We start from the raw sequence: 12,946 nt of genomic DNA on the forward strand, positions 1-12,946 counted from the left end.
GGCTCTGCTTAAACCATTGGCTTTAGAAATGAAGGTTGCAGGGGCTGAGAGGGCATTGGCTTCACTGGGCCTTCCTGGTGAGCTGCAACCCTGGAGGGGGTTAACCAGGTAGCAGTAGGCATCAGAGAAGAGAAGAAGAAATAGGATTTATACCCCACCCTTCACTGCCAAAAGGAGTCTCAGAGCAGCTTATACCCTCCTTCCCCTTCCCCTTCCCACAACAGACACCCTGTGAGGTCGATGGGGCTGAGGGCTCTGACAGAAACTGCTCATGAGCAGAACGGCTTCTGACAGAGTTATGACTGACCCAGGGCCACTCCAGCAGTTGCTTGTGGAGGAGAGGTCATGGTAGCGTAACCCAGCCAAAATCCATTTGTCCCATTATTTTTCTTGGAAAATGTACCTTGTTAGCATTTCCTTCACTGTCCCCTCCTACCCCCTGGAAACTTACTAACTTTTTGCTTTGGCTGGATCATATCCAAGGAATTTAAAAGATGCAGTTCATTTGACTGCATCTTAGAACAAATGGAGATGATTAACTGCAATGTTATAGGGAAGGATTTTGTTAACTCCCCTCCCCACCACATACCATTTAAAAATTAATACCTTTTTCCTTTCCACTCCTCAGTGAAAGCAAAGTGACATCAACCCAGGAGAGTGAATATTCTATGAAAGGGCAGATGCTTTGGATCCAGCACTCAGCATCGAGGAGCGCAGCATCATCTGATCAAGGGGATGACCCAGTCATGCCGAATGCCAGAAGCATATCTCTGATGGATCTGCAAGATCCCAGTGTCCCTCAGAGCTTCCCTGCATGCATGATTCATGACAGTACGCTAAGTTCATCTGGGAGTCACCTGTCAGTCGGGGAGGTGGCGGGCATGAAAGTCTTTTATGGCATGCCCCAGAGCGCCCCCCAGAGTCGAAGACCTCTGAAATCCCCGGTGAGTCAGCCAAGCAATCTCCAGCCCCTCTCATTCCAAAATCCGGTGTACCACCTTAGCAATCCTTCCATGCCCCTCCCCACTGTCCCGCAGCCAGTGCCCCAACCCATTCCTCCCCCACAAATGTCGACCCCCACTCCCTCCCATCAAAAGTCTACAATGTCAGTGGATTCGAGCCTGGAAAACATCAGCATGACCAGCTCCCGAAGCCAACACAGTGACGATTTGAAAATGAGCAGCCCTGGCAACGGCAGTATGGAGGACATCACGAGGAGGAGTGTCAAAAGCGAAGATTTTTCCTGGCGGGGAGCCCTGGCCGAAAAACGCATCCCTGTAGCGTTGCCACGGCAGAGCAGTACTGGGCAGGTACCAGCCCGCAAAATGGAGCAAGCGGGGCTGGGCGCAAGGGCAAAGGCTCTCCCCCACAGCGCATCCGTCAGAAGCACGGGAAGCATATCTGCAGCCTCCGCTGCAATGACCACTGAGCCTCTCCAAAATGGGAATCGGTCGCAGCAACTATCATCCTCTTCCCGAGAGAGTCCAGTTCCCAAAGTGCGGGCTATCCAGCGGCAGCAAACGCAGCAGGTAGGACCATCACTGTGCATGCACCTTGAAATTTAAGACCAGATTTCCTTTTGCTTTTCCAATGGATGTGAGTGCCCATAGACCCATCAGGGGCAAAGCCAGCAGGAGTGTTTGGAACTTCTGGGCAGGAAGAAGGTAGTCCATAGGCCTGGCCTGCTATTCTCCGTAATTCTACTGTGCTCCTGATCCCCAGCTCTCTTCACCAGAGGCCAAAGTATTACTAAGTACTGTGGAAGGGGGAGGGTAGAGGAGGATGGGGTCCTCCAAGTGTTAGATTGGTGGTTTAAGGTGCCATCAAGTCACAGCTGACTTATGGTAACCCTATAGGGTTTTCAAGGCAAGAGATGTTCAGAGGTCCTTTGTCATTGTCTCTGTGTCTTGCCCATGGTATTCCTTGGAGGTCTCTCATTCAAATCCTACCCAGAAGGTCTCCCGTTAAAATCCTACTTATCTTCCGAGATCTGATGAGATCGGGCTAGCTTGTGCTAGAATAGTCCTATCCTATTATTTGGGCTTGACTTGTGATGTAATTGCTTTGAAAAGGGCTGCCACTGTTATAGGAACAGCAGGTGTAGCTTGACATTTCCATCTAAATTCATGATCACCACATTGCCTTGCGCAATGTTTAATCAGATGCTTACTAATCTCTCCCTTTTTTTAAGAAAAGGCTATAGATAAGAAAATGTAAGAAACATTTGGCGGGGGGGAAATCTGCTGTGCTTTTAAAAGCCAAATAAAGCCAGCAGTCACCCATCAGTCACAAATATCTCTCAAAACTACTCCTTTTGCAGCAAAATATAGTTAAGAAGAAAGCTCCAGTGTAGCACAGTGGCTACAATTATAGTCTGAACCAGGAAGTCTCCTGTCCAAATTGCTGCTCTGCCATGAGCTCAGCAGGTAGCCTGAAATGTCTCTCTCTCTGGGTCCAGCATCTGCAATGTGGGGGTGGATAACGAGGAATTCATTTACAGGGTTGTTGTAATGGTTAGTGACAATTATTCGTGTAAAACATTTGACTGCTTTAAGAGCGCAATAAATGCTGAGCATTGTCATGAATTGTAGTAAGAGTCAGCCGTACATGATTTCAAGAATCTTTGCCAATGCTAAAAGGATTGATTTCAAACTGATGAGAATGCTCGTATATGCTGCCCATTTACCATGGAGGCTCATTTGCTAAGTTGATTTTGCCTAGGGAGCTGGACATTTTAACTGGTAGAGAAGAGAGATCTGTAGACCAGCAAAATACCAATTTACCCCTTGGAAGTCCAGCAACTGCTATGTCTCTCCCCTCACAAGCCCTAAGTACAGTTACATGTGTCATGTTTACAGTTTTTGCTGGTATAAAGGCCTGCCTTATCAGAATGCCCTCCTGAGATATGTTTTTCCCCCTTAGGGGTATGTTACTGGAAATGGCTGCAAAACAAACAAGTACTCACTCAAAGGCAGTAGAAAAGGATAGAAATACACAACCAGGGATTTTTTGGATGGAGGGTTATTTCCTATTATCAGCATAGGGTTGCCAACTTTAGGCTGGGAAATTCCTGGTGATTTGGAGGTGGACCTTGGGGGGGCAATGTTTGGAGAGGAGAGCTCAGCAAGGATGTGATGTCATAGAACAGGGGTGGCCAATGGTAGCTCTCCAGATGTTTTTTGCCTACAACTCCCATCAGCCCCAGCCAGCATAGCCAATGGCTGGGGCTGATGGGCGCTGTAGGCAAAAAACATGTGGAGAGCTACCATTGGCCACCCCTGTCATAGAATCATACCTCCAAAGGCTGTCATTTTCTCCAGGAGTGAGCCATGTTGAGCCACAGTAGAAAAGCTAGATTCAAGTCCAGCATTAACCTTAGAGACCAGCAAGTTTTTTAGGGCACAAGCTTTTGAGAGTCAGAGCTCACTTTGTCAGATACAGAAAAGGAGCTTTGATTCAAAAGCTTATGCTCCCCAAATTTTGCTGGTCTCTAAATGCTACTGGTTAAGAGCCCCATGGTGCAGAGCGGTAAAGCTGCAGTACTGCAGTCTGAGCTGCCAGCTCACGACCTGAGTTCGATCCCGGCGGAAGCTGGTTCAGGTAGCCTGCTCCAGGTTGACTCAGCCTTCCATCCTTCCAAGGTTGGTAAAATGAGTACCCAGCTTGCTCAGGGGAAAGTGTAGATGACTGGGGAAGGCAATGGCAAACTACCCCATAAAAAGTCTGCCGTGAAAACGTTGGGAAAGCAACATCACCCCAGAGTCAGAAACGACTGGTGCTTCCACAGGGGACTATTTTTACCTTTAACTTTAAGTGCTACTGGACTCAAATCCAGATATTCTTTAGGAGAATTTAACTCCTGTAGTCTGGAGATTAGTGGTAATTCTGGGAGATCTCTAGGCCCTCGCCTGAAGAACAGCAACCCTATCGATAGGTCTAGCTTTTTACGATAGAAGCACATTTGAAAGATCCTCATCTTTCTACAAGAGAACAGACTGACAGCCCCCCTGCATGATTGCATTTTTGCAGTTTCCCAGTCAGTAATAAATTCCTTTGGGGGTAGCTGCATTAATGTGTTGCAGTGAAAACAAAAAAAAAGGAGTTTTGTGCCATCTTAAACAATTTTATTGTGGTATAACCTTTCATGGACTAACTCCACCACCAGCTATGAAAGCTTGCGTTTAAGTTGCCATAAAACTCTCCTTTTTCATTTTTTCTTATGTTTTGTGCTGAGTGTGTGATGCTTACCTCAAAATGGCTGTGGTAGACCATGAAATGTTCTGGGTGCTGCTTTTTGTTCCCTCGTTTTTGTAGAGTCCCTAAAGTGACAATCAGTACAATTGGCCTAGCTGTGCAGCACCTGCAAATAACTTATGAATTGCCTGCTCAGATTTCCATTCCATGTTTTTAACTCAGCAGATTGTTTAAGGTAGCTTTTCTGCTTTCATCTGTATTGCATCTTTTGGTTCATTTGTAGCTTGTTCTCAGTCCTGTAAAAGCCATCAGACGTCAGAGATCCTGTGGTCTTTGAGGGAAGGGGCATTTCAGTGAATGCCACTGTGTATTTTTAATTGCAAATTACGCTCTGGAATTCCCCCCACAACACACAAAAAAATGGCCATTTTTTCCCCTTCTGAAATTGGTCTGTGGGTGCAGATGGTTGTGAAATTCCCAGTTTCTTATTAATTGCTGGTTGTTTCTGAGAACAGAGAAGAGCCCTTTACTGGGCTTCAAGAGGTCAACTTGTGCTCTGCATATCTATTGTGTGCGTAGGAACGAATCGAAACTGCAGCAGTAGCTATACCTTTATGAGAGGCAGTGAACTAGCCTTCGCGTTTCCCACAACTTCTCATTAACTGCCCTTTTTTAAAAAGAGAGAGAAGAAAGAGCAGGAAGAAAAAGTTTTTTAAAATGTTGGTGATAAAGAGTATAGTGGAAGCCGCCATCTGCAATGCACAGCACTCCTGAGGATAACTCTAAATCTCTTGCATCTTTGAATTGTATTGAAATTAGCACCAAATTGTTTTTATCTAATGTTTTAATTTAAATGTTTTATTGTTGTCTTATTATGAATCTGTGAGCTGTCCTGAGCCTGCTTCGGTGAGGGAGGGATATAAATCAAATAAACCTAAACCTAACTTAGTTTGTGCCCAGTACAAAAAAATTCTTAGGTTGCACCAAAGTATACTGATTTTTAAAAGTTCAATGGCTGATTTCCCTCTGAAAACAGCAGATTTTAGTATCTGTCTCTAGCATTTGTCAGAAGTTATGAGCCCCTCATAAGTCAGAGACCAGAAATAACATTCAGAGACCAGCCAAAACAAGACTTACACCCTTCAAAGTCCCCGGAAAATCCCTGTGTTTAGAAAGGTATAACTGTAGTTTGGATTGCCTTTTAAGTTCATTAAGTGATTAAGGGCCAGACTGTATGAGATGCTTGACCTCCGTGACTGGAACACTAGACAGGTAACTTTGGACCCTTTAAGCAGCTGGGGGAGGAGCTAACCTGGGTTGGGGTCATGGCATCAATCAGAAATGCCCCCACCTCTGGGTTGCTCTAAGGCCTGATAAAGACAAGTACTGTAGCAATCCTTTTCCCTCCTACTGGAGGAAGTTGGCATTTTCAACTGGGAAAAGCCCCCCCCCCCCTTTACCCAATGGTGTAGCCTCAGTCTAGTTTTGCTGTTCTGTCCCACACATACAGTTGCTTTTTAGGGTCCAGTAATATACATGGAATTTACATTGCAGAACTGCAGCTTTGTGCGTTCTTTTGCTTTTAGACATGGGGATAGCTTTCTGTTGATAGAATGCAGGAGTGGATTGAACTTGGTTTGCTCAAGGAAACAAGGCCAGCCCAAGGAGTTTTTGGTGCCCTAAGAGAACTAGAACTAGTTCTATCCCCTGCATTCAATAGAGATTCAATCTGCATGGGTGTGTGTGTGTGTGTGTATGTAATCTATTTTGGCATCCCTTAAAAGTTGGTACTTTGGGCAACTGTCTAGTAGGCCTTGCCAGAAAAGTAGTTCTCTCGCTCTAAACACACTGGCTTATCCCTAAATGGAGTCAAAAATGGCCATTTCGGAAGGTGGCCTTTGTGGCATTATATCCCATTGAAGTCCTTCCCCTCCCCAAACGCCACTCTTCGCAGGCTCCACCTCCAATCCTACTTATTCAGATTATTATTTCTGTTTGATGTTGACATTGTCATTATTGAGTACAATGTTGCTTGCTCTGTTGAAGACAAAAGCCCAACCCTGGTAGAAAAGCAACAATCTTGTATGTATCTGTACACTGAATTGACAGTTCTATGACATTTTCTTGAGTGACATCCAGGTAAGACAAAGCCACCAAATTGGTCTTGCTATGAGAGTTCTTCAGAGGCACGTTTGAGGAACAGACTGGTAGATTAGCCAGCGGGTGGAACAGTTCTCCACTCGACTGACCTGTACCCTACATCCTCCCCTTGCTTTGTTTGTAGATTCAGTCCCCAGTAGACTCTGCCACAATGTCACCAGTGGAAAGGACAGCTGCGTGGGTCCTCAACAACGGGCAATATGAAGAAGATGCTGACCCAGATGAAGTCAAGCATGCAGAAAAGGTAACAGAAGGGTTGTAGCCAGGATTTTAAAAGTCGGGGGGCTTTTTAAAAAGTCAGGGAGCACCCTTTCCCATCCACTGCAGGGTAGAGGCAAAAGCTGGAGACTCTGAAAGTGGCCGAGGCAGACAACCTTAAAACTTTGGAGTTGAGAAGTGATTGTATGTTGCATGCAAGCAGGAAGGTTTTCTTCCACCTCCCTCGCCCCCATCCCGGCACCTTGCAGCCAGCAGCTCTATCTGCCCTTCCCCGCAGCTCCCATTCCATATGGCTTCCTCTGCCTCCTGCCTTCCTCGTCTCCACCTGCTGCTTTTGCTGCTGCAGTGCATTGTGCTCTCCCGGCTGCAGTCAGGGGGCCCTGCCTGCCCCCACAGGCCCCCTTGTGACTACCAGCCTGCTCCTGAGACATGGATAGAGTGCAGGCCCAATTACTGTAATACAGATGTGAACTCTAGAATGGAAAGTATTTCTCCACAAACTGTAAAGTTAGGGAATGGGGACTGCAAGGAGACTTGGAGTTAAATCCTATCGCAACAGTCTCTCAGTAGATTCTCACCTACTAATTTCTGCCTGGCAATGACCACAGTGAGCATCTCCACATTTCCTTTCCCGCCCTGTTTTCCTTGTTAGAAAAAGCAGCACCTCTCTCAGATTGTGCCATACCGTTTGTTCTCCCCCTCCCCATCTGCAGTACGAGCAAGAGATAGCTAATCTGAAGAACCGGCTAACGGTGTCCAGTCGCCGACTGGAAGAATACGAACAGCGTCTCCTCGCTCAGGAGGAGCAAATGAAACAGCTGCTGACAGCATACAAAGCAAGGCTTGAAGACAGCGAGGAGCGGCTCCGAAGGCAGCAGGAGGAGAAGGATGCTCAAATGAAGAGCATCATCAGCAGGTAAAGAAAGGACCAGTGTTGAAGGAACTGGCCAGACTTGCAGGTACAAAGATGTCAGTCTGAATAGTCAATACTGAACTCGATGGACCAGTGGTCTGATTCAGTATAAAGGCACCTTTCTGAGTTCTTCGCGTGCTGTTTAAGTAGCTGAGCCTGCCTGGAGGAGAGGGATGCTTCAGTGATGGTGGATTTACCAGCATAAAACATAATGGAGGAATAGAATGGAAGAGCTTTGCTCTTGAGCCAGTTGCTGGGCCAAACTTTTCCTTTCTTCCCACCCCCAAAGGCAGAGTCAGATTTTTCTCCCCATTAATTCTTGCACTCCGTTCCAGGCTAATGGCTGTTGAAGCAGAGCTAAAGAAAGATCACGAGAAGATGCAAGATGTGATAGAGACTAAACAGAAAATAATCGATGCACAAGTAAGGAGCAGAATTATTTTCTCCTCTTCTTTTCTTTTTTGGCTTGCGAACTCTGCCCACCCCCATTTCCCCTCCTTAGTCTGCCCTGCAACTGCAAATCATGTGAAGTAGCACCTGGGAAATGCCCAACTCAGGAACTATTTCACTGGGACAAGCCCTGGTCAGTGTGTGTCTCCAGGACAGGGTAGCGCTTGCCTCAGGCAGCCTGAAGCATGAATTGTCAAAATGTGTCCCCTCCTGACATACAAGCATCATGGGATTGGAGCCAAGGGCTTGGAGCTGCTGCTGCTGCTGCTGAAAGTCACTTGATGTGAAAACAGAGTGCGCTTTAAGCGTGTGACTTCAGCTGGCTATGGCTTGGCATGATGCCTGTTGGCGTGGCAGTCCTCCTTTGGCACTGGGCTTGGCTGGCATGGGAGAAAGAGAGATGCCGACAGACTTAAATGCACGTCCTCCTACTTGCCTTTCTGGAGTTGGTCTTGAAGGCTTTGCTCCCCCTGCCCCTGGGGTGCTTCCATTTGTTCAGCCAGAAGAAAAAAAGAGGCTTTAAAGCTACACATGAAACAATCGCGTTGCTTTTAGTGGGTGGGGAGGCTGGCCCTCCAAGCATATAAATATCCTGCTTTAGCATTTATCACGATGGGGTAACTTTTTTTTCTTAAATGCGTTTGGCATTAGCCTTGTTTCCCCTACATTCACCCATCCTTAAAAAAGGAAGAAGCCAGAGCTTGTCCGTTGGCTGCCTACTCATACGTGCTCCATGGCGCTTTAAATTAAATTAGAAATGCCTGGGTTTCAGTCAGGCCCAGACTGTGACCCCAGCAGCTGGGCTTTCTCCCAGCAACTGAGAGACTGGTGGTGGTGAAAGTGTAGCAGGTTCTTGTGAGAGAGAGGGGTGAGGGGAAGGCCCTCCACTGGGTTTCCTGCTGTGTTCACTAGGAAGCGTGTGGCCCTTACTTTGACTCCTACCCAGCCGCTCTGAAGCAGAGAGCCCTGACCTTTACAAAATGTGAAGAAGGCAGTGGTGCAGCTTTTGCTTTCTTGTCCTTTGCTGAGGGCACCCAACACTTTCCCCTCTTGATACAGTCACTGGTGTTTCCCCCCCCCCCCCTATTTATCAACCACCAGCATGCCCTAAGCTCTGGTTTTTGTGGTTTTGTGACATCTCCACTGTGTTAAATTACAGGTCTTAATTGGGGATGAGATAATGCAAGCAGGCAAGTAATACCTGATCAGTTCTCTAGCTGAGCATCTCCCTGCCCTAGCCTGGCGCTCTTGCCCCCCCTACACATTCCAGCTCCTGCCACTCCCTGCGCCTCATCCAGATGCATTATGGGACCCTCCTTGGGGAACCAGTTCCCTTGCTTTCTGAGCGAGGAGCTGACATCAAGGCCTCCTTCCCCTTGAAGTCCAAAAAATGATGCGAACCACTTGAAGACTGTGGGAAGGGGATTGGGGTTTTTTTTTTGTTTTAATTTGGATTGTCATGCATACAGCTATGAAGTAGTAGCTAGAGGGGGCAAACTAATCCCTATTTTATATTATAAAAACCATTTTAAGATTGCAATGAGCATCCAGCACATTGATCTCAACAACAGCAACAGATTTTCAGCTGGAGTTTCACAGTCATTCTCTTTAGATTTGATGGGGGCAGGGCTGATATTGGGAATTTCCACAGTCTAATCCAAGACTGATATAGGAAAATAGACTAAATTTGGGAGGATGGCCGATGGACATTCAAAAGACACCAGTTTTCCACAGATTGATTCCACTGCAGGCTCGATAACTGGGTCCCCTTTATGAATCCAGGAACATCCCAGGGTAGTTCTGAAGGACACAGAAGTGAGTTAATCAAAAACTTCACCCTTCAATCAAATTTCTGGGTTCCAGTGGGACCTTCAGTGTTGATCATTTTCATAAACTTTGCCTTAGTGTATTTTTAAGAATTTGTTCAGATAAATATAGTTGAAAGATTATTCTTCTTAAAGTAAAAAATAGATACGCTTTGGCAGGAAGACCAAGAAAGCCGCGGGGAAACCACCAATGAGAAAGAGAATTCCTCTTATAAAAGCAATTGACCTTAGGCAGGCTTCTTTTATGTGTGGCTTGTAGGAAGGTAGACCCTTCTCACACTAAGTAGCTATTGCTTTTCTTTTCTGTGCCCAGCTGACTGAAGCCATGAAGTGGAAATATGCCCAAATACATTCCACTTACACCCTGTCCATATTCTTTATTGACTCTGCATATCTCTTAATGATTGGCTAAGCCCTTTCCCAGGGATATCAGAGCCAAGACCCTCTGGCTTTTCCAGAGGATTGGCAAGAAAGAAAGAGTTGAGGGCTGGGTTTCCCCTCCGCGTGTTCCAGGCTTTGTCCAAACCTGGGGGAAGTGGAATAGACATCTCTTTGCATCAAGCTACATCTTAGTCAAGAACATGGCTTATACACAGTCAACTGTGTAGGGGATCCCATCCCATTGACAAACACTCTGCTTTGGGAGGTGGTCCCTACTGCTCTCCAGCTCCCCTTTGTTTCCAGAGGGCAGGACCCCGTGAGCCAAGACCATGCAGCTCCAGCAGCACTCGGCTGCACTGCTTTCCTCTCCCGAGGGAAGCAACATATTCATTCCTTTGTGTTTTATGCCCTCCATGCCTTGTTCCTCCTTCCTGTCTTTTGCATTGTGCCCTGCAGTTCCATCGCATGAAGCGCCAGGTTTGCTGTCAAGGCAGGAATGCTGAACTTGCAGTTTGGGTTTCCTGTTAAAAGGCCCACTGGCCCTTCACCATGTGCCCTCCTGTCTTGGCTGGTACCATTTTTTGAAAGGGAGGGGGATACAGATTTATCTTAAGGTTAAGCCAGCGTAGGTCCTTGTGGCTCATTGTTTTGATCCTCCCTCCCGCAGAAGGTCTGTAATTTGCACATCTGCTGGTCATTCTTTTGATGCAGAAGCCCCGTCCCCATTCCCCAGTTTCTGAATCAATGGCAGAAAAGGAGTTCTTTTGGAGGCCATGCGGTCCTGGAGTTCTCTGAGCTGGAATGGGTTTAAGGTGCCAGGCGCCCTTTTTGGTTTTTGTGTCTTGTCAGTGGCCTTCTTTCCCTCTCCCTACCATGCACACTTCCTCTCTCCTCCCCTCACCTCCTCCCATCACATAACTCCTTATTTTCAGCTTCTGGCTGCTGCTCCCCCCACCCCCCACCTCTGCCCTTGTCGCAGCTACACTCTCGCACTGCTGGCATCTGTTGTCTGTTATAATTTCTGGTGTACCGGGGCATACTGCAAGCCCAGGAGAGCATCAGAGATCCCGGTCCATTCACACTGATGACATGTGAGAATGAATCCACTCATATTCGCTTTCTGCCTTTTTCTGTTCTCCTGTGTGCTCAAACAAGCCCTTAAACCTCTAGGAAATTCACTACTGTCTTCTGGCTCAGTATTTCAAGCTGATCAAACTGTAAGTTAGCTTTCAATCACAGTTGATTGGCAGCTTCCACAGAAGCCGTGCTGGATGGCAGAAAGAGGCAGGCTCGTTCTGTTGGGCCATTGAGCATTAGCTTGGCTGGCTGGGTCAGCTTGGGCGGGTGGGGGGGAGGGGCAGGACTCCTTATCTGGCAGCCATCCTGAGACAGAGATGTTGCAGGCTGGTCTACAATGAAACTCAACAGCAGGGCCAGTTCAAGATATTTTGATGGCCCAAGCAAGGCACACCCATCCCCTCCTGGGTCTACATTGCTTCCGGCTTGGTTTGTACCTAGCTAGTGGTGGGACATTCCCAGGAAGGGGGATGCCAATGCCCTCTACTGCCACTGATGGCTGGGGGGGATCTGCCTCCTGCAGTGCATTTGGTGCCCCCCGCCTTCCACTCACTGCTTGGGTGGTTCAGCCAGAGAATGTGGGCAGTTCTGATCTTGCACTGTGTGTTTCTTTGCAGGAAAAAAGGATCCTGTCTTTAGAATCGGCAAACACCCGCCTGATGAACGCACTGACCCAAGTAAAAGATCATTACAGCATGCAGGCGCGCAACGGAATCTCCCCGACGAAGCTTTCAATAACGGAGAATGGGGAATTTAAAAGCAGCAGCTAACAGCCATTTTTCTCTCCCCACAACTTTCTCCAGCCTGACCATCTGCCTCCCCTCTGTGCTCCCTAAAGGTGCCTGCTTCAAAGCAGGACACTTCTCAGAGAAAGACTGGGAAACAGCTGGCGGGGGGGCTGCCACCCTCGTGTCCTTCCAAAGGCGGCCTTGCCCTAGTGTGGGGCCACCAGCTTGCCTCCCCCTTCCACCCCAGGGTACAGCAAGCCATCACAGTTGCCTCCAAGCTCAAGTGTGCATCAGTTGTTTTGAACATGGCAGCAGCCTGCCCTATGTTTTGTAACATCTGGGACAGGGTGGCCCTCAACCATCACCCACCAGGTCAAGGGCATAAAAGACTACAACAGCCTAAATGGCAAGTGGGATCGATTATGGCCCCCTCCCTGGGTTGCTGGTAGTGGGTCTTTTTTTGTGCCAGTCTGAGGATGGCAAATGTTTGTCCTGTGTGCATCTTTGCCACCCAAGCTTCAAATACATCCAAGAACAGTGTATTTGAAGAACAGCAGCTGTTAACATCAGTTTTTTCCCACTGACAAACTTGCCAACTCCCTTGTTTCTTCTGCTTACTCCATATCCAAAACTATAGCCGATAAGAGTTATCAGTCCATTCAGAGTGGGTGAGGGGGAAGAACTTTTGATAGATGGGCAGAGTAGGGTTAACGTAAATTCCTACAGTGTGAAACAGAGCTCATTAATATCTGTAAAGAGACGGATCCTCCTGAGCCTATTCTAATGGTTGTCCCTTCCTTCAGCTGGCTTGGTGTAGTGGTTAAGTACACAGACCCTTCTCTGGGAGAACCAGGTTTGATTCCCCACTCCTCCACATGCACCTGCTGTGATATGATCTTGGATCAGCCACAAGTTCTCTCAGAGCTGCTCTCTCAAGAGCAGTTTCTGTTAGATCTCTCTCAGCTCCACCTACCTCACAGGGTGTCTGTTGTGGGTTG

At 47.4% G+C, this 12,946-nt stretch overlaps 1 protein-coding gene across 8 annotated transcripts in view; it reads left to right on the plus strand.

Moving 5' to 3' along the window:
• The window catches only part of RASAL2 (RAS protein activator like 2), a 280,988-nt gene extending 268,487 nt beyond the window's left edge, over window positions 1-12,501 (plus strand). For 6 of the 8 annotated variants that reach the window (XM_060232488.1, XM_060232485.1, XM_060232487.1 and 3 more), the window contains 6 exons: window positions 629-1,529; window positions 6,479-6,598; window positions 7,287-7,489; window positions 7,822-7,909; window positions 9,096-9,126; window positions 11,838-12,178. In XM_060232488.1, the coding sequence (XP_060088471.1) occupies window positions 629-1,529; window positions 6,479-6,598; window positions 7,287-7,489; window positions 7,822-7,909; window positions 9,096-9,126; window positions 11,838-11,977 (1,483 nt within the window). In that variant the 3' untranslated portion in view covers window positions 11,978-12,178. Of the gene's footprint in view, window positions 1-628; window positions 1,530-6,478; window positions 6,599-7,286; window positions 7,490-7,821; window positions 7,910-9,095; window positions 9,127-11,837 lie in introns of all 8 variants that reach the window. The other 2 variants (XM_060232486.1, XM_060232492.1) reach the window with 1 other exon arrangement.
• Window positions 12,502-12,946: the final 445 nt, after the last annotated feature.

This window comes from Heteronotia binoei, chromosome 2 (assembly GCF_032191835.1).
Source record: "Heteronotia binoei isolate CCM8104 ecotype False Entrance Well chromosome 2, APGP_CSIRO_Hbin_v1, whole genome shotgun sequence".
Taxonomy (NCBI): Eukaryota; Metazoa; Chordata; class Lepidosauria; order Squamata; family Gekkonidae; genus Heteronotia; species Heteronotia binoei.